Genomic DNA, 24,081 nt, shown 5'->3' with positions numbered 1-24,081 from the left:
ACCCACCCACACCCTTCATCTTTCCTTCCCGCAACGTCCCTCCTTCCTTCTTCCTACCTCCTTTTTTTACCGCATCTTCCTGCTCAGCGGCACCACCCACGCCATACCTCCAAATACCTCTAATTTGCCGCCCCTTCACCTCAGCACTCTCCCGGCCCCGCCCACACCCACGCCCGCAATTCAGCACCGACCAGCAGAAATAAACACCCTTAATCAACGTTTACAAAAACCCCGTGAGGAGCGACGTGCCAGCAAGGGACTGGTGGGTGGTGGGCGGTGGGTGGGCAGGAGGGACGTGGAGGAAGGGACGGTGAAGTGGCAAGGTCACGTCCACAAGGAGAAATGTGGAAAGAGACTCGCTCGTGCATCATGTGGATCGTTGCTATCTTTGGTGTGTCTGTCCGTGATAAGATAGTCATGTGAGGAGGTGCCCCACCATCCACCACTGAAGGCTGAGGCTGGCGTGTGACACCGTGTCTCGTCTGGCCCTCGCCTGCCCGGCCTCTACATATCTTCAAGCGCTAGACGGAGTCACCGCACTGCGCCGCCGAGCTGCTCCAGGCGTTCAGTGAAGCCTCCGGCCGAGGTGAATAGAGACAATCAGGTCACGAAATTATTATTCCTTAAAAAAAAAAAAAAAAAAAAATCGAGGAATTTTCATATAGAAAGCGTCATGGTGATGAAAAGACAGACTGTCCATGGCGGAAAGCTCCGAGGTAATGCGGTGTTAAGTTGTTAGGCTCGGCAGACGGTGGGCGGTGGAATGACTGGCTCCACTCAGGTTGTGAGCCAGTGACTAAACCCACGCCAGCCGAGGTCAGCGTCTCCCATTTGCTGCTAAGGCCTACACGTCCCATGGCAACACTGTGCTGGACTGCATGGCCTCGTGTAAAGCTTAGTGCGGACCTTCCAAGTCACCATCACTGTCTCTGGATTCTGTATAATATTGAGTCTTTTAAAGTCCTTGTTTGTGATTCTTTCGGCAATGTATCGGTAACTTTGAAAAAAAGTGATCGGATAACGGGTAATATATCGCGAAAATGTCCATGTTTGCGTACAAGTATGATCAATAAACTAAAATTAAACAAAGTACCACAAAGCAATAAAAATCCCACTAAAGTAGATTCCAATCCTCCAATAACCAATGGATTGGGTAAGAAAATTTTTTCCATCCATGACCGACACACTCACACACACACACACACACACACACACACACACACACACACACACACACACACACACACACACACACACACACACACACACACACACACACACACACACACACACACACACACACACACACCTTGACGGGTAGTGGTCCGAGGGAGGAAAAATTACCGAGTGTTTGGTGCCAGTGGAGCCAGCGGTGTGTGCCTCAGTGTGCCAACATCACGTGCTCCTCTCCCGCCCTCACCTCTCCCTAATACCCTCTCTCTCCCCCACTCTCCCTCTCTCACTCTCTCTCACCTTACCTAATATCACCTGTCCTGCTCTTCCTCCTTCCACTATTACACACACACTCTCTCTCTCTCTCTCTCTCTCTCTCTCTCTCTCTCTCTCTCTCTCTCTCTCTCTCTCTCTCTCTCTCTCTCTCTCTCTCTCTCTCTCTCTCAGATCAGATGAACTTGTAACCAGCGAGGGACCAGCGGAGGAATAAAATTAGCACCTGGAGGGAGGAAAATAGAGATAGTAAAATAGCGAGGACGATTTAGAAGCAGGCGATGGCTCTATCTACAGTAAGGCCACACTTTTTATCCACTAACTAACCACCTGTCTGGCTATATATATACCTTGTGTGTGTGTGTATGTGTGTGTGTATGTGAGGGGAGGGAGGGTAAGGGTGCGTACGATAAAGAGGCGTGTGTTGGCGGGATGGTGAGGGCGGTGGAGGTGGTGGAGGCGGTGGGGGTGTTGTGGCGTGCCAGCGTGAGGTACCCCCCGTGCCAAGACCTCCTCGTCAGGGTCGTGTTTGCTCTCTCCAGAATGAGACTACTCCGAACTAAGGCATGACATCAGGTGCTCATTCTTGTAAACGGTGCATTCTTGTCATCCCTGCATCACATCCTCCTCCTCCTCCTCCTCCTCCTCCTCCTCCTCCTCCTCTTCTCCTCTCTCTCCTTCTTCTTCTTCTTCTTCTTCTTCTTCTTCTTCTTCTTCTTCTTCTTCTTCTTCTTCTTCTTCTTCTTCTTCTTCTTCTTCTTCTTCTTCTTCTTCTTCTTCTTCTTCTTCTTCTTCTTCTCCTCCTCCTCCCTCCTCCTCCTCCTCCTCCTCCTCCTCCTCCTCCTCCTCCTCCTCCTCCTCCTCCTCCTCCTTCTCCTCTCTCTTCCTCCTCTTATTCTTTCTTCTCTCTCTCTCTCTTCTCTCTCTCTCTCTCTCTCTCTCTCTCTCTCTCTCTCTCTCTCTCTCTCTCTCTCTCTCTCTCTCTCTCTCTCTCTCTCTCTCTCTCTCTCTCTCTCTCTCTCTCTCATCCTCCACACGTCCACCTTTCCACCAGCAGATTCCCACTTCCTCCACTTGTCACTCTTTTCCTCTCTTTCTTTATTAATTTTTTTCCTCATGTCGTCGCATCTCCAGTCACATTCAGCCATACGAGCAAAACTTGGCCATACCTTCAAGTACTGTGATCCTCCTCCTCCTCCTCCTCCTCCTCCTCCTCCTCCTCCTCCTCCTCCTCCTCCTCCTCCTCCTCCTCCTCCTCCTCCTCCTCCTCCTCCTCCTCCTCCTCCTCCTCCTCCTACTACTACTACTACTACTACTACTACTACTACTACTACTGCTATAGTTTACCTAGTTTCAAGTACTTTAGTAAGACTTTCGTTAAAAATACATAACTGTTTGGTTTTCCTTTATAATCATCCTCCTACACCACCACCACCACCACCACCACTACCACCACTAGTCCCTTACGAGCGAGTGACAAGCGTGTTGAGAGATCAGGCAGCACCTCATTGTACGTGACAGGTGAGGCCCGTGTATGTGACTGTCAGGAAAAGGTGCGTGACTCGCGAGGCAGTGAAGGGCGCCAGGAAATAAACAAAGGGTGCGTGAGTGAGTGTGGGTGGATGTGGGTGGGTGTATAGGTGTGGTCTGAGTACACCTTGAGGCTTGGGTGTGGGTGTGAGGATGTGTGGGTGTTGTGGGTGTAAAGACGGAGTGAAGGTGTGTTTATGGAGAGTTTTATGGGCGCTCTGTGTTGATGTTTGGCTCGTGAAAAATTGACATAAGGCAGAGACGCGCGAGTGAAGAGGCAGAGATAGATGGATAAGTCTTGTTTGATGCGTATAAGGAGCAGAGGCACGGGGAGATGAAATGAAGCAGAAATAGAAAGGCAAGCAGGATATCTTAGCAGCTGAAGGATTGACGTGAGCCAGAGACATGCAGAGAAAGAGACAGAGAGGGATGGTTAACTATTAATACATAAACAAAGCAAGTAGAAAGGTTATTCAAAATAGAAATAAGAAAAACAAATGAATGAGTGAAAGAATATGTTACCAGGTAGAAGATTGAGATAGGAAGGACAGAAACAGGCTCACATAAAGAAGGATATTGATACATTTTCTTTGACATACGTATGAAACAAGGAGACAGATAAATCGCAGCTGAAACAGGAAGGAAAACATATACATAAATAAAAAGAATATGTTGACAGGTGAAAGATTGACACACGAGAGACAGAAACAGGGAGAGATAAAGGAAGACACAGACAGATGGACCTTGACAAATGCATATGAGACTGGGAAAAAAAGGAGTAAAAATGTACAATGAAAAACAAGGAGAGAAACATAGACGGAAAATAATGACGTAGTGACTGAAATAGTGAATCATACAGACATACAGGTAAAGCGGCTTGACAGGTATGGTATCCTAATTGAGACAGGTAGATTTAGATAGACTTATTTGTACATGATTAATTAACAGGTGCAGTTGTAAAATTAGATAGATAAAATGTAAATAGAAACATAGATGGACATTCAAACAGAGAGAGAGAGAGAGAGAGAGAGAGAGAGAGAGAGAGAGAGAGAGAGAGAGAGAGAGAGAGAGAGAGAGAGAGAAGGAAGAAGCATAAGTGAATAGACACAAAATACTGCAGAAAGAAAAGAAATTGTTAAGAAGCCAAACACACACACACACACACACACACACACACACACACACACACACACACACACACACACACACACACACACACACACACACACACACACACAGACAAAGACACACAAAGGAACGAACAGACTTAGCATGACTTCAAAGTTTCCATCTTAAGTCTTAGTCGTAAAAAGGGAAAAAAGGAAAATGAAGGAAAAAACAAACCAGGAATACTTTTTGTTGTTTTTTGTTGTTTTTTGTTTGAGTGGTGTAGGAGAAGGGAGTGAAGGGCGCTGGCATCTTTTCCTTCCTCCACTCTACCCATCCTCTTTCCCTTCGTTTTTTTTTTTTTTTTTTTTTGGCGAGTCAACCATCGTTTGGTGTGTGTGTGTGTGTGTGTGTGTGTGTGTGTGTGTGTGTGTGTGTGTGTGTGTGTGTGTACTAATACGAGAAATTTCAATAATGTTTTGCTTTGTATTGATTTTGACACAATATCCTGTCTCTCTCTCTCTCTCTCTCTCTCTCTCTCTCTCTCTCTCTCTCTCTCTCTCTCTCTCTCTCTCTCTCTGATCTGTTATCCTAATTAACCTGTAATCAAATAAGCTTAAGTTTCATTAGGTACACCACTGTTTGTACTTCCTTTATGTTCCTTAGCGTGTGTGTATGGCCGTATATTTAACAATGGAAGAGGAGAAAAGTACTACATAACGTCCTTATTGATGCTATACTATGCTAACTAAACTATAATCAAAGAAGGTTAAGTTTTATCAGGTCTACCATTATTTGTACTTCCTTTATGTTCCCTAGTGTGTGTATGGTTGTATATTCAGTGAGGCGAAGGAAGAAGAGGGGAGAAGACAGCGTGTAGTGCCCCTAGTGACTGTTGGCAGCCGAGGGGAGGGGCTATAATCAGCAAGGTCATGAAAAACAGGAGAGTAGAGGTTGAGTTCAGGTGGGGGGGAGTGTGGCGTGCCTTGCTAGAGGTGGTGAAGTGTAGCTGTGTTGTCACCTTTTTATGACGCCAAGGAAGTAGGGAATGAACACTGATGCTTATTTCACGGGACATTGGAGTTGATTTGGCTTCTCTCTCTCTCTCTCTCTCTCTCTCTCTCTCTCTCTCTCTCTCCTCCAGCAATGACAGGAAACAAAGATGCACAAAAGGAGGGTGGTCACCTGTCTGGCTTCCTCAGCTGCTCCTTGCACTGCCACGCCTGTCTGTCTCTGCTTTGACCACTGGCGGCGTGTCGGGAGTTGACGGGGACATAGTGGAGAGAGGGAGTGGGGTATCTTAGTATTGGGAGTAAGGGGAGAGGATATTGCGCAGGGAAATGTGAAGGAAGTATACTTATTGATGTTTTTTACTAGAGTCAAGAATGCTTTCGTAGAAAAACATAAGGAAGTGAAATATTTAAGAATGCTGTCCAGTGTTAGTCTGTGCTAAGTTAGGTTAGGTTAGGTTTAAAAGAGGCCTGTCTACTTAACTTAAATAATGAAAACAGTCTTTAAAAAAAAAGCCCTAATGACTTCCACCACGGGCTGTCAGAACTAATGGTGACAAGGAACTGAAATATTTAATAACGTTATGCCAGATTAGGTTAGGTTAGGTTACTCTCCGCCAAAGCCAGTTTTGTCCTTTACATAAAATTCCTTCACTTATGTAATGCACTCGGCTCGCGTATCTTGCTTCCCTATGCGGCGGGAACTCCCCAGCAACGCCTCACCCCGACAATCAGCGTCCGTCAGGCGGGGAGGTCGTGACTCTGGGCTCAACATGTGTGCAGTACTGTGGCGGCTGGCCAAAAGGGTGTACTGTGTGACGGAGGGCAGGCTGTGACAAAGGTGAAACACGTGTACTTCGCCAAGAGGGTCGCTTTTGTGGTGATGATAGTGGTATAGTGGCAATAATAGCAGCAGCAGTAGCAGCAGCAACAGCAGCAGCAACAGCAACAGCAACAGCAGCAGCAGCAGCAGCAGCAGCAGCAGCAGCAGTAGTAGTAGTAGTAGTAGTAGTAGTAGTAGTAGTTATAGTAATTGGTTTTGTTTTATATGTAAGAAGGGAAACTGGCCAAGGGCAATAATAAATAAAAAAAAAAGCCCACTTAATTGCCAGTTCCCTTACAGGTCAACAGAGCCAGCCGAAAGAAAGGGACAAATGTTTTGAAACCTTCCTCTCAAAAAAAGTAACTAGTAGTAGTAGTAGTAGTAGTAGTAGTAGTAGTAGTAGCAGTAGTAGTGGTAGTAGTAAGATTAGTGGCAGCGATATGGTGGTGGTGGTGGTGGTAATGATAGCAGAATAGTACTTGTAGTAGCAGCAGGAAGAGAATGGGAGTAATCGGTTGAAATAATAATAGTTACAGTAATGATAACATTCCTGAAACAGCCATAATAGAAACAGTGTCAGAAGTAGTAGTAGTAGTAGTAGTAGTAGTAGTAGTAGTAGTAGTAGTAGTAGTAGTAGTAGTAGTAGTAGTAGTAGTAGTAGTAGTAGTAGTAGTAGTAGTAGTAGTAGTAGTAGTAGTAGCAGCAGCAGCACCAACAACAGCAACAGCAGTAGTAGTAGTAGTAGTAGTAGTAGTAGTAGTAGTAGTAGTAGTAGTAGTAGCAGCAGCAGCAGCAGCAGCAGCAGTAGCAGTAACAATAGTGGGAAGGAGGAGGTCATTAGGAATACTTCAACAACCTTGAGTTTCCGTCTGTGGTCTGGGCAGACTTGTCTTGCTCTGGGCCACTATCAGCCTGTTGACACATCTAACACACGGCCGGCCGAAGCATTTATATCTCGTGCAAAACCGCCTCGCTGCTGATGCCTTGCCAACTCCATCCCGTGCCAATTGAGTCTGTGGTCAAGTCAACACCTTGTCAATTACCTGATTGAGACGGGAACAGTGCGAGCTTGGCCCTTTGTTTATATAGACGCTAGAACAATGAATGGCCAGTGTATGGTCGAGTAGGGTTACACTTTGAAGATATAAGCGGTAATCACATCACTACTTAAGGAATATCACAAGGGTGACGTCAATAAAGTTCATAGTATTAGTGATCAGAATACAACAAGGAAGACTTAGATTTGAAATAAAAGAGACAGGAAGAAACTGGTTGTCAGAGTAGTGGTAGATGAAAGGTGGTGAGTCATTAATCCCTTCAGTACTTAGACACTTTTTAACCTCGAGATTTGAGTATGATTAGACGATTTTATTTGCTTTAGGAAGGGTTTATGGAGATGAGAAGATTAATAGCCAGAGTCCTCACTATTTCAATCCCCACGTAAGTATCTGAAGCTGTATAAAATTACCAAATAGTAACCAGAATGAACGTAGAAATACGTCATAGTACTAAAGGTGTTTAAAGAGCTTTAGAATATTAAACAAATTACTGAATAAAGATGAGAGGTGAGATAAGTAGGCTCATTTTATACAGGGACTGCCACGTGCAGGCCTATTGACTTCTTGCAGTTTCTCTCTCTCTCTCTCTCTCTCTCTCTCTCTCTCTCTCTCTCTCTCTCTCTCTCTCTCTCTCTCTCTCAAACCTGGCATCACTTCTTTACCATAAAGGGACAGCCATGTGCAGGGCTGATGGGTTCTTACAGCTTGACATATTTTCCTTATGTTCTTACCTGGTTGCCTCGTCCCACCAACACCTTTCCCATGGCCAGTAGGGAGCGGGACGGCTATCCTTATGGCTCCTACCGCCCCGCCTCGCCCTGCCCTACTCCGTCCCTTCCCGCCCCATCTTGCCAATGTGCGCGGAGATGAGGAGTGTCCAATGACTTTTCCTTCACCTTGTGGCGGCGATGCGTGAAGTCACTTTTCAGATGTCTAGCTGTGAATTTATTGCATATGAGCTTTTTTTACCGACACACACACACACACACACACACACACACACACACACACACACACACACACACACACACACACACACACACACACACACACACACACACACACACACACACACACACACACACAGCAGAGGTACAAAAAGGAATAAATGAATAAAATTAGTTTGGACACGGAACTTCTGCAAGGAACGCACCTTTTGTCGTTTCTTTATTTCTTATTTGTCTCCGGTTACAATTTTTTTTTTCAATAGTAATGTAGTGTCACTTTTATTTATATTTTCCGTATACTTCTTACTTCATCACTCCTTTTCCTTATCTTGTCACTTATTCGGTTATTCCACTATCTCGTTACTCTTTGGTCAGAATCATCACTTAAATGTTTCAAAGAGCGGATCATCTACGTCAAAGTTGTGAAATATTGATGAGAGTTATTTTTTTTACCCTCTTTTTCCCCCAAACTGTGTGCAATCCTGCGGTGAACCTTGCTGGCTCATGTGGCGATACGTGACAAGATCGTGAATCGCCGCAAATGTTGGCTAAATGATCGGTCATGCAGCTATGTCGTGTTATCCTCTCTGCTCTCCTCTTAGGCCTGGCCACCACATTAGAGAGAGAGAGAGAGAGAGAGAGAGAGAGAGAGAGAGAGAGAGAGAGAGAGAGAGAGAGAGAGGCAAGGGGTGGAGGGACTAACTATATTAATGAGTAGGGAAGAAGAAAACAGTAACAAGGTGAAGAAAATAGAAAATTGAACATCATGGTGTGGTGAAACATGACAAAATTCGTGAGGCAAGGATGAATACTGACGATATAGTAGTAGTAGGAGTAGTAGTATAGTAGTAATAGTAGGAAGAGGAGAAGGAGGAGATGATGGTGGTGGTAGTGGTAGAGACCTCGTGACAGGCAGAGCGCCAGCCTCGAGGTGGGAAAGGTTGGCAGCGGCCGCACCACGCCCACTCCAGCCGCCCCGTGACCCCCTCTGACCAGGCGACGGCGGGAGATGAGAGAGAGAGAGAGAGAGAGAGAGAGAGAGAGAGAGAGAGAGAGAGAGAGAGAGAGAGCAGCATTTTGAGACGCGCTTTACTTTTTCACCACGACTATTTTCAAAGGCCACATAAATGATTAGCTGTGTTTTGAAGTGTTTCTTCTGTTAATGATGTTGAAATTTCGTGAGTTTGTCAGTAGAAAAACAAAATAAAAGCCTTCATATACACCAGGCTTAATAAAACAGTGTGGCGCAAGCTTCGGGGACAGCTGAGAAAGACACCACTAACAGTATAAAGAAGGGCCCAGTAATTTGAATGTTTTAATGTTTTAGTATTTGTGTGTATGATTCTGCTGAGTGAAATAGTGTAGGGTTTCTTATTCAAACATAAATATCTCGTTTTAGTGCAAGGTTAGTCTGTAATTCGAGCACTACAGGCCAGGTACTCAGAAATCTGTACATTTTTCTTTATATATATATATATATATATATATATATATATATATATATATATATATATATATATATATATATATATATATATATATATATGAGAGGAAACTGGCCAAGGGCAACAAAAAGTAAAAAAAAAAAAGAAAAGAAAAAAAAGACCCACTTGATTGCCAGTTCTCTTAAAGATAAACAGAGCTAGCCAAAAGTCAGAGGCAAATATGTTGAAACCTTCCTCTTAAAAGAAGTTATGCTGAAATGATCTAGGAACGCGTCTTTCTAGTGCAAGCTTAGAGTAAAATTTTATTAAGACACGGTTTATTTGTATACTCATTTCTATGCTTAGTGAAATTGGGTAAGTTTTCTCAGTTCAAGCAACACGTGTCTTTCTGTGACAAACATAGACTTTGAAACACAGCTCTAGTGCGTAAGATGCTCAGTAAAAATCATGCAGGGTTTTTCAATTCAAGCCAGCACGTGTCTTAATGTCAATATCAGTCAGAGTTAGCACGAGTAGTGGCATTAATCTCTTCTGTAATGGGATGCATTTTTTACCTTAAGTTTGGGTATGATTATAGATGATTTTATTTATATTAAAAAGGGTCTATGGAGGTCAGAAGATTAATGGCCAGATTCTTCACTATTCTAATTCCCACATAAGTTTCTGAAGCTGCTTAACCCCTTCAGTACTGGAACGCATTTTTTTCATGAGTTTGTGTACGATTAGACCATTTTATTTACATTAGGAAGGGTCTGTGGAGGTCAGAAGATTAATGGCCAAGGTCGTCACTATTCTAATTTCAGAAGCTGTTTAAAATCACCAAATAGCAAGCAGAATAGATATGTCCTGGTACTGAAGGTGTTATGAACGCGAGCTGTCTCTTTAATTAGTGTGAGCAGGAGTCTCTTGCCACGATCCTCCTTGAGTGAGAGTGACGAGCAGGGTGTCAGGGTGTTTATCGAGGGTGAAGGGCGGCTGTTGGTGTGTCAAGTGGCGTGTGTGTGTGTCATTGGTGCTGGAGGGCAGAAATGTGTAGATTTTGCCACACCTTGCGACACACCGACAGATGCCTTATGTGTGTGTGTGTGTGTGTGTGTGTGTGTGTGTGTGTGTGTGTGTGAAAAGATTTGGCGCCTCACTCACTCCTTGGCGTCTATTTATGCTCATTTTGGTGTGACTCGTGTGTCTGTGGCGGCAATACCTGACGAGAGGAACCGTAGAGGACTTGTTAAACATTCTCTCTCTCTCTCTCTCTCTCTCTCTCTCTCTCTCTCTCTCTCTCTCTCTCTCTCGTGTGTGTGATTTCAATATTGAATTTATGTATCTCACCCTTAAATTCTTCATGATTGTTATTGTTGTTATTATTATTATTGTTATTGTTGTTATTATTATTATCATCATCATCATCATCATCATCATCATCATCATCATCATCATTATTATTATTATTATTATTATTATTATTATTATTATTGTTATTGTTATTGTTATCATTCTTCTTCTTCTTCTTCTTCTTCTTCTTCTTCTTCTTCTTATTATTATTATTATTATTATTATTATTACTACTACTACTACTACTACTACTACTACTACTACTACTACTACTACTACTACTACTACTCCCACCATTCTTACAATACTAGCCACCACCACCACCACCACCTCCACCGCCACCACCACCACCACCACCACCACCACTACTACTACTACTACTACTACTACTACTACTACTACTACTACTACTACTACTACTACTACTACTACTACTACTACTACTACTACTACTACTACTACTACTACCCTCCTCCCAATGACATGTACACTAACAGCCTCTTGTCTTGCAGGGGAGCGAACTGATCAGAGTGTCCAAGCTGTCCAAGGAGGCAAAGGAGACCAAATTCATGAAGTATGTGTACGAGGACACCCGCACTCTCTACGATGTGTTCCGGCGAGGGGTGAGGGAATCAAGTGAGTATCTGTTACCTTCAATCTTCCATTTAGAACATAAGTATATCAGGGGAAGTTGCAAGAAGCCATCAGGTCTACACGTGGCTGTCCCTGTATGAAACTTTCTCACTTCCTAATGATCCAGCACTTACATCACTGATTACTGAGTCCATTCTATTCATCTACCATTCTACTCCATAACGAGTATCTTTCTATCTCTAATTTCAATCTTACTTCTCTAGCCTGACCCATTATTTCTTGTTCTGTATTTGTCTTACTCTATTTACTCATTTGTATTTGCCCACTTGAATATCTCCTACCAGACTAAATCAAGCTCATAATGTGCTTATTGTGATGAAGCAGCAGCAGCAGTAACAGTGGCAATAGTAGTAGTAGTAGTAGTAAGTAGTGTTCGTAGAGGTATCACCACTTTTCCAACACAAAAGTGAGGAAGGTGGTGGACAGCACGTGTCATCTCTATTAGCAGCTTCCTCCAGATGTTAACAAGGTGTTGGCGGAGTGATCTCCTCATCGAAATCACAATGAGATCTGCTGTGTGTTGTGCCAACCGTAAGATAGCACGCCAGAAATAATGTAGGTGTGGTCATGTGCTCGGCCGCAGTGCCTGGGGAGGTGAGATTTCCTGGTGTTGAAGTGACACAGATGGTGGTGTAAGTCTCAAGTTTTTAATTAATGGCCTTGCTGTTGCTTCTTGGGATATTATAAAAGCACTTTGGAGACTTAGCAGCCCCACGTGATGGCCTTGTGGTGTGGGCGGCTGTCATGTGGTGGCTCGGACGTGACAGATGAGTAATGGAGGAAAGGCAGGCAGGTGTCCGTCACTGATTTTTGCTGCTGGAGTTCAGTGTCTTCTGTGATTGGTGATTAATTGAAGGACATAGAATCATTCGTCAAAAAAAAAAAAAAAAATCGTCTGCTTCCTACTCATAAATCACCAGCTGATTACAATGAGGATTGTTGGGAAGTAATATAGTTTGATATCATTCTAAACATGAAGGCTTCATTGTGTTGTTAGATCTTAGTCATGTGACAAATGCCACATCTTTCCTTTTGGCATGGTGATGTGAGTGTGGCGTGTGAGGCCGCAGCGTGATTCTGCAGCTGATCCCTTGGCACCTCATGAGAGATGCCTGCTCAAATCTTTGTTGCTTCTGAGTGGGCATAGCACTGATCATTAGCACATTTGTCTACCCTTGTGGTGTCCCTCCTATACTGGCAACCTCCCACCACCACTGCACACCTTGTTCACGTGGCACCAGAAACATTCCCTGACATAAACAAAGACAAAAGAACACAAAGAAAGAAGAAAAATCATCACCCCTGTTAGGTCTTATGAGGCTGTTTGTGATCAGCAACTCTATCTAATCTAAAGCAAGTAGCTAATGTATGAAACTAAAGGCAATGGCTCCTGAAATGTGGGCTCTTCGTATTGTCAAGGTATGGATTAAAGTCTCATTGGTGTTATTGTGTTTCAGATAATGGCCCTTGCCTGGGTTACCGCGAGGGACCTGGCAAGCCGTACCAATGGCTGCATTACAATGAGGCTCTCCTGAGGGCTAAGAACTTTGGGGCAGGTCTGGTTTCCTTGGGCCTTCCTCCAGGGCCTGACACCTTCGTGGGTATCTACTCTCAGAACTGTCCGGAGTGGATCCTGACAGAGCAGGGCTTGTATTGCCAATCCATGGTGATTGTGCCGCTGTATGACACCTTGGGGCCAGAAGCCTGCAACTTCATCATCAACCAGGGTAAGGAATCATTCTTCATATGCTGCATTGTGTATTGATTGATGTTCATTATTTTCTTATTTGGTCAATGTCATATGTAATTTTGTATGAGCTCTGATAAATATTATAGTTAGTGTTTTATTGGTGTAGTCTATGAACTATTTCTCCATTTCTGGAAACTATAAAAAGAAATGAAAAGGCTGTTAAATGAAAAGGCTATTTTTGTGTTTTATTGAAGCATTAACACACACGATGCATTGCAGCTTCCATCACAACGGTGGTGTGCCAAGATGACCGCAAGATGGCTCAGGTGCTGCAGAGTCCCCCCAAGTGTTTGAAGATACTCATCGCAATAAGGGACATCAGCGCTGAGACCTCCGAGCGGGCCAAGAAGTTAGGCATTACCATAAAATACTTTGAGGAAGTGGAAACCATGGGTGCAGCCAGCCAGCTTCCTGAACTAGTGAGTCTATACACTCTACAGTCTGTGTATGTAGTGCACCAGCATGACACATTCACACAGGGAGAGTGTAACTTATACATTACTGACATTCTCTCTATTTGGGATGTCATAAGCTCATACTCGTACATCTGGTCAACAGAAAAGAAAGATGTGTTTTGTTTTAGGATTTGACTGCTTCTTTGAAATAATCATGTATAATCTTGTGTTCCTCAGCCACCAAGGTCTGATGACCTCTGCACCATATGCTACACCTCCGGTACGACTGGCAACCCAAAGGGCGTTATGCTTACTCATGAAAATATAGTTGCTGATGTGTCGGCAACTCTTCTGCAGCTGGCGGAACACAAGCCACACAAGGTAACACACACACACACACACACACACACACACACACACACACACACACACACACACACACACACACACACACACACACACACACACACACACACACACACACACAGTCCTATCCGAAGATCGGTCTATGAGCTCTGAGCTCGCTCCGTAATGGGAAAGACTGGCTGGGTGACCAGTAGGCAACCATGGTGAATTACACACACACACACACACCTAGTCCTCTACTGATCGGTACATACTACATCCACAGGTTATATTGTTGCTGGTATTCTAATTTTGGATCAATGAATGGCTAACTCTTGCTATTTGTAACTCACCCTGGAAAACAAGCAATATTAATGATTGAGTTTGTACTTACTCTGTTGTGCCTCCCTTCAGAGTGATGTGTTGCTATCCTTCCTTCCACTGGCACACATGCTTGAGCGTTGCTGTGAGGTTGCCGTGTACATTGCTGGTGGTGCTGTAGGCTTCTATTCGGGAGACATTCGGAATCTTGTTGACGACTACAAGGCGCTGCGTCCGACCATTACCCCGTCCGTCCCTCGTCTCCTCAACAGAGTGTACGATAAGGTCACATCTGCAGTGAATGGATCTGCAGTAAAGAAACTTATGTTGAAAATGGCATTGGCAAGCAAAAAATCAGAACTTGAGAGGTTTGTTGTGGTTTGTTCATATACCTGAGTTTGTACATTCTGATTTAACACATATAGCAGGGATGGTTTTATTGTAAGTTGCCTTGGATAATTATTTTCGTTTAAAAATATTCCATTCTTTGGAGCTCTAACATAGAAAGTATTGTTTCTTATTCACAACAAGGCAGTGCTACATAAACTCCTGGACTCAAAATGTACATTACTGAACATTGTTGTGTTTCCAGGGGTGTGATAAGAAGAACCTCCATATGGGACAAGCTTGTGTTCAAGAAGGTTCAGGAGGGCATGGGGGGCCGCCTGAGGTTATTGGTGGTGGGGTCAGCGCCCCTGGCTGGCAACGTCCTTACCTTCATGAGGGCTGCACTTGGCTGTGTGGTGAGTGGCACCTTGAGGCCTCAGGGAGCAAGGGAGGTGTTTGTCATCACCATAATCACCATCAGCCTTACTTCTCTGGTTCCTTGCCTCCCTCTGAAGACTCCTTGCCAGGAAATGGTCTTGATGATTTTCCTTGGATGCAGTTTTCTGTTATCAGTAATTCTATTTATTTTTATTATTTTCATCGTTCAGTAATTTCTTTCAAGTGGTCTGCACCAATAACTGTCAAACTTTATTAAGTAGTGTTGATGGTTTGCTGGTTTCAGATTGTTGAGGGCTATGGACAGACTGAGTGTGGGGCTCCTGCCACCTTAACCATCCAGGGTGACTACAAGCCAGACCACGTGGGTCCTCCCATCGCCTGCAATGCAATCAAGCTGGTCGATGTCCCAGACATGGATTATTTTGCATCTCAGGGTAAGACATCTCTAAGTGTTATGGCCATGCAACAGTAAAATTCTGAGAATCAAAAGTCATAATGCTCAGATAAATCAGTTGTGTAGCTGCTTAAACTTTAATCTACTGTCAGAATGCAATAGGAATATATTGATAAGAGAAAGAATGGTATACTTTTGTGGTAATGTATCACATCCTTATATTTCAGGACAAGGTGAAGTGTGTATCAAGGGCACCAATGTGTTCAAGGGTTACTTCAAGGACCCAGACAAGACTCGAGAAACACTGGACGCTGCGGGGTGGCTCCACACAGGCGACATTGGCCAATGGCTGCCTGTGAGTGTTTGGTAGGATGTTCAATGAAAAGAAAATGAAGCTTTGTCACATACAGTCAAATGTTTTGATGCTTCATGTATTTATAAATTCTTAATTTCACAATTTGAATAACTGAATTGTTGATTTAATAAATAATTTACATCAATGTACAAGTTTGATCTATTAATATGTTGGTACTTTTACAAATATTTAAATTAGCTTAATTTTTAATTTGCTCTAAACTTTACCAATTTTAAGAGCTAAATTGTCAGTTGAAAAGATATTTTTACAAGGTAATTTTAGTATCATGAAGTACATATATCTGAATAATGCTCCTGCATTATTTCTATGAATTTCAGGATACTAATGCCTTCATTGTTTTTTTTTCAGAATGGCACATTAAAAATAATTGACCGCAAGAAGCACATATTCAAGCTCTCACAAGGTGAATACATCGCACCGGAGAAAATAGAAAATATATATGTTAGATCACAATATGTATCCCAAGTGTTTGTGCACGGAGAGAGTCTCAAGGTGAGTGCTGGTGGCTTTGGCCGTGTTCTAAAATGCTTTGCTCTCTCATTACAACTATTTCAAAAGCCACAGTAATGAATAACTGGGTGCACATGAGTGCTTCCCTGTTAATAATGTAGAAATTTTGTTGTAATTAATTTCTCAGTCTTAAAATATCTAGTTTGTAAAATTTCAAGTTATAATAGACTGATTTAATATGTTTTAAGAAGCAATTCTGATTTAAAGGGTTAAACAAAGATGAAGAAACTAGAAATATTTCCTGTGTGGTAATCAATGATGTGTCTGTACAGTCAAGTGTGGTGGCTATCGTGGTGCCGGAGGTGGAGTCTGTGAAGGGGTGGGCCCGGGAGCAGGACATCCCCGGCACGCTGTCTGTGCTCTGTGCCAACCCACATGTCAAGCAGCTAATAATGGATGACATCACCAACCTCGGCAAGGCAGCTGGTCTCAAATCCTTTGAGCAGGTAGGAGCTGCAGCATCAGATGCAGTGTGCTGGTGGACAGTTATCTTTCTACTGATTGAGATTTATTTATTTGTAACACCTCTAAGAAATTATTCCAAACTTTAATTAATTTCTAGCAAGGAGAAGCACCCTGGATTAAATGCTTTTGCAGAGATTTAAGATACACTGTCAGATATCAGAACTAAAAAATGATCAGGAAACAAATAAATCTTTGTAGAACTTGATATCTCTGGTAACAAAATTATCCAAGTTCAATGTAACTTTTTTTAACTTTGATATTTCCAGTGACTACATCTGCATTCATCATGCATGTATTTTTTTTCAGGCTAAGGACATCTACCTTCATCCAGATCTGTTCAGCGTGCAGAATGGCCTCCTCACCCCAACCCTCAAGTCCAAGAGGCCACAACTCAAAAAGTATTTCACCCCACAAATTGATGACATGTATGCCAAGCTTCCCTAGAGCTCTGGCCGAGGTCACCTAGCATATTTGTTACTTAATGAAATGGTGAATGTGTGTGTGTGTGTGTGTGTGTGTGTGTGTGTGTGTGTGTGTGTTTTGAGTGTAAGAAGTTGAAAAGTGGAAGAGTGAGTTTTGAATGAGTGGAAGTGTTTGACTTGTGCCTCATATTACCTGTATTAGACAATATGTTATGTTGAAAGTAGGAAAGATTCTCATCATTATTTATTTGAAGTACATAATTATGGTTATGCTTGGGAGATTGTTATAAAACACATTCATAGTGAATACCAATGGTTCACTAGCTTTGACATGGTTGTAATATTATAGGTCAAAACAAGTGAAAATTTATAAGTGTAAGTAGGAAGGTCACCTTCTATAAATAGTTTGCAGTGGTTAACACATTTATCTACAACAGCTTCAATGTTTTAATGTATGGCTTATAAATTTTTCTGAGCTTCATTGTAAAATTGGAAAAAAATGTCACTTATTAAGGAAACCCATGTAAAGTTTTTATGAATAAATGCCAGCTGTTTAGGTGCCAGAATGCAAGTGTTCATTGAAAATTTTGAAATATTATGTCAAGTTTACTCCAGTTTCCATAGATTTTGTAATGTGCAATAAAACTAATAATGTAATAATTCATATATGACTATAAATTTAAAGTGATCAAATCCAAACACATACACACATATACATGTACACACACACACACACACACACACACACACACACACACACACACACACACACACACACACACACACACACATGCACCATGATTTTGTAATCTTCCAACTTAGACATTTTCAAAGTTATGAATAGATAACTACAAATAATGAATAGATTTTAAAATTCTCTATTTTGGAAGATACATCCCAGTTTTGGAAGGACAATTTAATGAAAAGAGTTGTCTTCCATCATCTGTCATCTGTACTGAATCCATGTCACTCAATACACATGCAGTTATGCAGATAAATGCTACTGCTGCCTCACATTCCCTGCCAGGGCTTTATACTGAACAGCTGTATGGGGAGCTTGGCTTCTAAACATAAAGGCAACTTACTTGTGATAACTGAGGCACCATGAAGCCACACTAAGAATGCTCTTATACTTAGACAGAATACAAGGCCATACTAACTTTAAATAGATCAGTTTCATTGGTGACCACCGTGAGGAACCAAAAACCTCAGGTCACCCAAGGCAGCTTCACAACAATCATAGCATTTGTAACGCTATTTACTTTTTCCCATTGATCAACCTCCCTGTGATGGCTGACATTTTGGTGAAAGTTACTTTGTTCTTGCCAAAAGTTTTTTCTAAGTCAAACAATTTTTATTAATGTAGATAAAGGGGAAATTTCATTTGCATTTTGGTGATGCCTTAAATCCCTTAGTACTTTTACATATTATCTATTGATATACAGTATATCTGCATGTTTGTCATACAATACCTATGTCACAAATCTATTATATATAGTATTTTTCATGTTTCATGACATTTTAAGGATGTCATTTATACTCAACAAAATGTGTCCTGACAAACATGATGTATTTGTCAAGAAAATATCTGATTTACATGTTCTTTTTTTTTTTATATTTTTTGAAGAACTTAAATGATTCATAAATTGTGGTTAACCTGTAAGCACACACACACACACACACACACACACACACACACACACACACACACACACACACACACACACACACACACACACACACAGTGAAAAAGATCCCTCTTAGTTATGAAAACATTGTACAGCTTTCCAATGTAAAGTAAATGACTAGCATGGTCTCTCTTGGCGAGTGAAAGCATCAGGCGGCCCAAAAGTCAGTTACTGTGTGTACCTACTGAGTGAGGTGATTAGAAGTGTACATTTTCAGCCTCATATTTCACAAATATTGATGTAAGAATGTATCTGTGGGAGGGGTATTCTAGTCAGATTCCTGAATTAGTAATATCAAAAGTGCAAGATGTTATCAAGCATTCAGTTCTGTGGTTGTATGTTTATAAGCTTCATATGAGGTTACTTGTAAATGTTACAAATAACAAGCTCTAAGGTTTTCAGCTCTCGCACCGGCATGTATGTGTACAGTACTCACAGTCTCATTTTATCAAATTTACTTGGACTTCTGGTGACCACAGGCAGCAATAATTGTTACTAGGAGCTGGGGAGGGAAGTAGAATGGGAAAAGGGAAATGAATCAGTTGTTCTTTAGTTATCCTTTACCTATAAATGACTTCAAAATCAAACAGGTACTATATTTTACTCTATGAAAATATTCGTTTGTAATATCATAGTCTGTTTGAAGAAGTCCATAATTATTTCCAATAAATTTGATAATTGGATGTTAATTTCATTTTTACTCCACTATAGAAGCCAATCTAACAAAACAATGTTAGTGTGTATGCATGTATGTATAGTAGAGTTGTCTGAGAGGTTAGATATGATGTGGAATTAATAATGTTCAAGAAATAATTTTACTTTTGTTATAAATAATCTTACATATCTGATTCCATATTTGTTCCTGAAGTGAATTGCATCACATTACATTACATTGACAAGTTGTGTGTCCTGCTGATGAAAGTACCTGCAGTAGTGCTTAAGTGGTTACTGGTGTTGCATTGGAATTAAGGTGCATCTGTAGAGCTCACCTCCTGCCAGGACAAAACTTACCTAACGAACTTGACTCACATGTAATTTTGTACATAGATTTGCTCCTTGTTTACCTAACTCGATGTTAGATATTTGTATTTAATGGCAAGATGCAAAATTTAAGGTGTGAATTACTATGCTATATTCTCTCTCTCTCTCTCTCTCTCTCTCTCTCTCTCTCTCTCTCTCTCTCTCTCTCTCTCTCTCTCTCTCTCTCTCTCTCTCTCTCTCTCTCTCTCTCTCTCTCTCTCTCTCTCTCTCAGGATCACTGAGTCCATTCAGTTTGAACACCTTAAGTACATACAATTAAGTAAGCTTGAGTCTTGAGAGTGGTGACCATAACTGGAACCAGAAGATTCATATATTACATGATTGTCTTCTCATATCAGCCTTTCATACCTGCTACTCACTTCTCACATACTTGAAATACATATGTACAGAACTATATACAGTATATTGATAGCTAGAGTATATATATATATATATATATATATATATATATATATATATATATATATATATATATATATATATATATATATATATATATATATATATATATATATATATATATATATATATACATATATACTAATATACTTATATATATTTTCTTTTGGTATACTGATTTAAAATACAAATTTCTTGGAATTGCAGTATTTTTGTGATCCTTTTTTGCATGCGGGACTTTCCACACACGTTGTCAGGTTAAGCCAGTGTTTCTTAGCCCATATTGTTAGTCAGTAGAGGCGTGGTGTGCCAGAAAGTGGGGTTTGTTCTATATTGTATGTGTGGAGGCCCGATGAATGAGTGTTTGAATTTGGCGGGCAGCAGATTCATACTTTTATTTTTTCTTTTTCTTTTCTATACGGAAAGAAATAAACCATACAATAGCTGGAAAGCTATTAAGTTATCAAGAGAAAATACAAGCGTCTTTTCTATGTCCTTCCTGTAATCATAGCATTACGTACACAATGTAAAATGGACGTCATTGCCATTACACAACACTGGTATAAGCAACGGGGGAGATATCAGCAGGAAATTGACAGGGTGAGTAAACAAACAACTGAGAGGTTCCTCCGTACTCTTTAACGCTCTGCTCTTTCGCCCGTGACACGATTACCCTGACTTGTGTGTGAGTGGTTGAGGGATCTGGTGTGTGACCTACAAGAAAGGAAGAGGAGATGTTTCTTCACCTAAGATGGCACTCAATAGGGCCCAGGAAGGAGTCAAGGTATGTACTCTTCTTACAGTCTTGCCTCATCTTACCATACTATTTTTTTTTTTACCTAGGGCGACATGTCAACTCAGGGGATTATAATAGTAATTAGGAATTATCGTGGACGAGATATTATGACGTGTCAATTGATCAATTAAGCTAGGGTTGCTATACGTCCAGATTTTTAAGGACATCTCTGCTGCTGGTACCACTCTACACTGCCTCACACATTTGCATTCCCAATTTTTGCCTCCTAATACTACACATTATGCACTTTAGGTGGGAAACAACAGACAAATCCCGGGAAACACTGAGAATGGAAGGAAATGTTGACTAGTAGACACCGGGAGGGACGGGGGTTGGTGGGGCGGGGTCTTGGTTCGGGTCATGGTGGACGCTGGGCGGTCTGAATGGGGGTATACATAACCATCGCCTTATTTAACACAGTAATTGGCTATTTATCTATTTTGGTGGTTGATTCTGGCTTTGCTTCACTCTCTGCATTTAGAAACATAAGGGAGTGCAGGCAAACATTGGTGGACTGACCTGGGGGAAATGCACGGCTGAGGTGCCCCTGTTGCCCAATATTTACGTGTGTAATTCATTTAAAAAATCACCAGAAGAAAAAAGGTGTCCAGACTGGAGTGCACTACATTTTTAGACGCAACAAATACTTTAACTAATAACCAAAATATAATATCCTTACCGGGTCGATTCTTTACATAGCGAAGTCCAACGAACGGTCAAATTAACGGCGCCACAAACACATCATAATGTCGAGAGGGAAAGCACAGCCACACTACATTATATTACATTTTCTGAATAGGAATTTTTTTTTCATTTTTCAGCCAAATAAAGAAAACACAGATTCCTTGTTGTATAAAGATTTTTGTTTTTGTTTCCGTTGAAGTTTTTGAATTTGAAAATACGAATAGTTAGACAAAATTTTGTGGAATATTGTTGCTTGAGGCATGTTTTTCGTATTTTGTAAGTCTTATTTCAAGCACTAGAACAATCTTAGGCGTGCTAATTAAAAAATAGCTAAAATTATAGTGACGAAAGTGTTATTTCAACCAGAAACAAAATAACACAGCAAGACAAGATCGTATTAACTCTTTCAGGGCGCAAATAGGTTTTTGGGTCATGTCTGAGACGCAAATTCGGCCGAAAAATCGAGGTTTGCAAAATTGAAAAGAATCAATATTCTCATGTATAATAGAGTGTTACGCATCTACTGTAAAACATTTAGGTCTTTACTCACCCTGGGAAGTGGTGCAATAATGATAGGAAGTTGGCTTTCTGGTGGTACGTTGTGCGCTGTTGAGTATTGCCATTATAGTGGGTGGTTATTTTCCGCCGCAACTTGTGCAGGTGTTTTCACTAATTTACACAGAATTTTCCGCCTGATTTGAACTGCAGTTGCTCAGAACTGCTCCAGAACGTGCTAGGGTAATTATATTTCACACCTGTACATACATTATGCCCACACAAATAATATAAAATACGTTTTCAGAGTGTTTTCTTGATGTACGTACTATCATGAACGAAGATACGCATGCCCATATACGAAATACGCAATATACTACCAATAAACAAAAAATATCTGGCATGTCTGCTCTCTAACAGCAAGATTTGATCATTACTCTTGTTATTTCTGTAAATGAGTGCACAAATAGCCACTAGCGACATCATGAAATAATAATAATTGTGAAAAAAAGGGGCATCTGATACTCTAATGCCATTGTGACTATATTTTTCTTACCACACAACTGATGGCGCATCCCATGAGTCGAGGGAGGATGGGAGAATGTTGTCATCTGGCAACTAGCAGCAGCCAGGAGGCGCGCGGTTTAATTCTGTGACTGGTCAAATATGGGACCACGATCGTGGACAAGAGGCATTTCCCTCAAAGCCACGATCGTGGTCCGGAGCACTGAAAGGGTTAAGAATTAAAGCTGGATTTACATTTCTATCAATAAATAAAATACAAAAACAATGCAAACTCCAATAATAAACGAAAAAAAATCGCGATGTAGAGCTGAAGTAGTTTTTTTGCACCTCCATCTCTCCTCTCCTCCCTCCCACATTCCTCACCACCCCTCCACCTCCACCTCCTCCTCTTACTCCAGCACAGCGAGTCCTTAAAACACCTAGAAACACCTGCAATTCACTCGAAAGACGCCCTAAATCACTTGGCTGCAGGGTGAAGGGTGGGGCTGGCAGGGATTGGCGGGTTGGGGCGTCACGGATGCCTTGGTGTGGTAGCTAGTATGTGTGTGGATGGGTGGATGTACGTGGTGTGTGTATGTTTGTGTGTGGGTAGGTGAATGGGTGGGTGTGTGTGTCAGTGTGTGCGTAGGTATGTGTGCGTGTGCGTAGATGTGTGTGTGTGTGTGTGTGTGTGTGTGTGTGTGTGTGTGTGTGTGTGTGTGTGTGTGTGTGTCTAATTCACTGTTTGATCTGCTGCAGTCTATGACGAGACAGCCAGACGTTACCGTACGGAACAAGCTCAGAGCTCATTATTTCCGATCTTCGGATAGGCCTGAGACCAGGCACACACCACACACCGGGACAACAAGGTCACAACTCCTCGATTTACATCCCGTACCTACTCACTGCTAGGTAAACAGGGGCTACACGTGAAAGGAGACACACCCAAATATCTCCACCCGGCCGGGGAATCGAAACCCGGTCATCTGGCTTGTGAAGCCAGCGCTCTAACCACGGAGCTACCGGGCCGTGTGTGTGTGTGTGTGTGTGTGCGCGCGCGCGTGCGTGCGTGCGTGCGTGCGTGCGTGTGCGCGCTACATGCCCAAGGAAGAGGCCATCATCACTCTGCGGTGTCTCGCAAGAACTGAGCTGTGCCTTGAAGTGGCCTAAATATAGTGATTGCATAGATGACACTTAGGCGACCGGCGGCTGTTCTGTCAGACTGGTGGTAGTGTTCAAGCCCCGGACAGACCACCTCACCGTGTATGGCGCTGTTACCATTCACACCCTCTGTTAATCTTCAAACTATGCGTGATATCTCTACTACACCTTTATACAGATCGTTTTCCTCTTGTATGTAAGAAGGGAAAGCTGGCCAAGGACAACATAAAGAGTGAAATAAGATAAAGGCCCACTTA

The 24,081-nt window shown here is 42.0% G+C and overlaps 1 protein-coding gene across 6 annotated transcripts in view; it reads left to right on the top strand.

The window, feature by feature from the left end:
• Window positions 1–24,081, top strand: part of LOC123505986 (long-chain-fatty-acid--CoA ligase 1-like) — a 69,750-nt gene that overhangs the window by 41,272 nt on the left and 4,397 nt on the right. For 5 of the 6 annotated variants that reach the window (XM_045257792.1, XM_045257791.1, XM_045257790.1 and 2 more), the window contains 11 exons: window positions 11,211–11,334; window positions 12,810–13,079; window positions 13,322–13,521; window positions 13,735–13,878; window positions 14,257–14,531; window positions 14,756–14,906; window positions 15,173–15,323; window positions 15,511–15,638; window positions 16,008–16,151; window positions 16,442–16,615; window positions 16,941–19,425. In XM_045257792.1, coding sequence (XP_045113727.1) covers window positions 11,211–11,334; window positions 12,810–13,079; window positions 13,322–13,521; window positions 13,735–13,878; window positions 14,257–14,531; window positions 14,756–14,906; window positions 15,173–15,323; window positions 15,511–15,638; window positions 16,008–16,151; window positions 16,442–16,615; window positions 16,941–17,078 — 1,899 coding nt within the window. In that variant the 3' untranslated portion in view covers window positions 17,079–19,425. Of the gene's footprint in view, window positions 1–11,210; window positions 11,335–12,809; window positions 13,080–13,321; window positions 13,522–13,734; window positions 13,879–14,256; window positions 14,532–14,755; window positions 14,907–15,172; window positions 15,324–15,510; window positions 15,639–16,007; window positions 16,152–16,441; window positions 16,616–16,940; window positions 19,426–24,081 lie in introns of those variants that run through there. The other variant, XR_006675324.1, reaches the window with a different exon arrangement.

The sequence above is a fragment of the Portunus trituberculatus genome, chromosome 19, assembly GCF_017591435.1.
Source record: "Portunus trituberculatus isolate SZX2019 chromosome 19, ASM1759143v1, whole genome shotgun sequence".
Classification (NCBI taxonomy): Eukaryota; Metazoa; Arthropoda; class Malacostraca; order Decapoda; family Portunidae; genus Portunus; species Portunus trituberculatus.
Note: the sequence above shows the minus strand (reverse complement) of the source record. Positions and strands in the feature narration are given on the sequence as shown.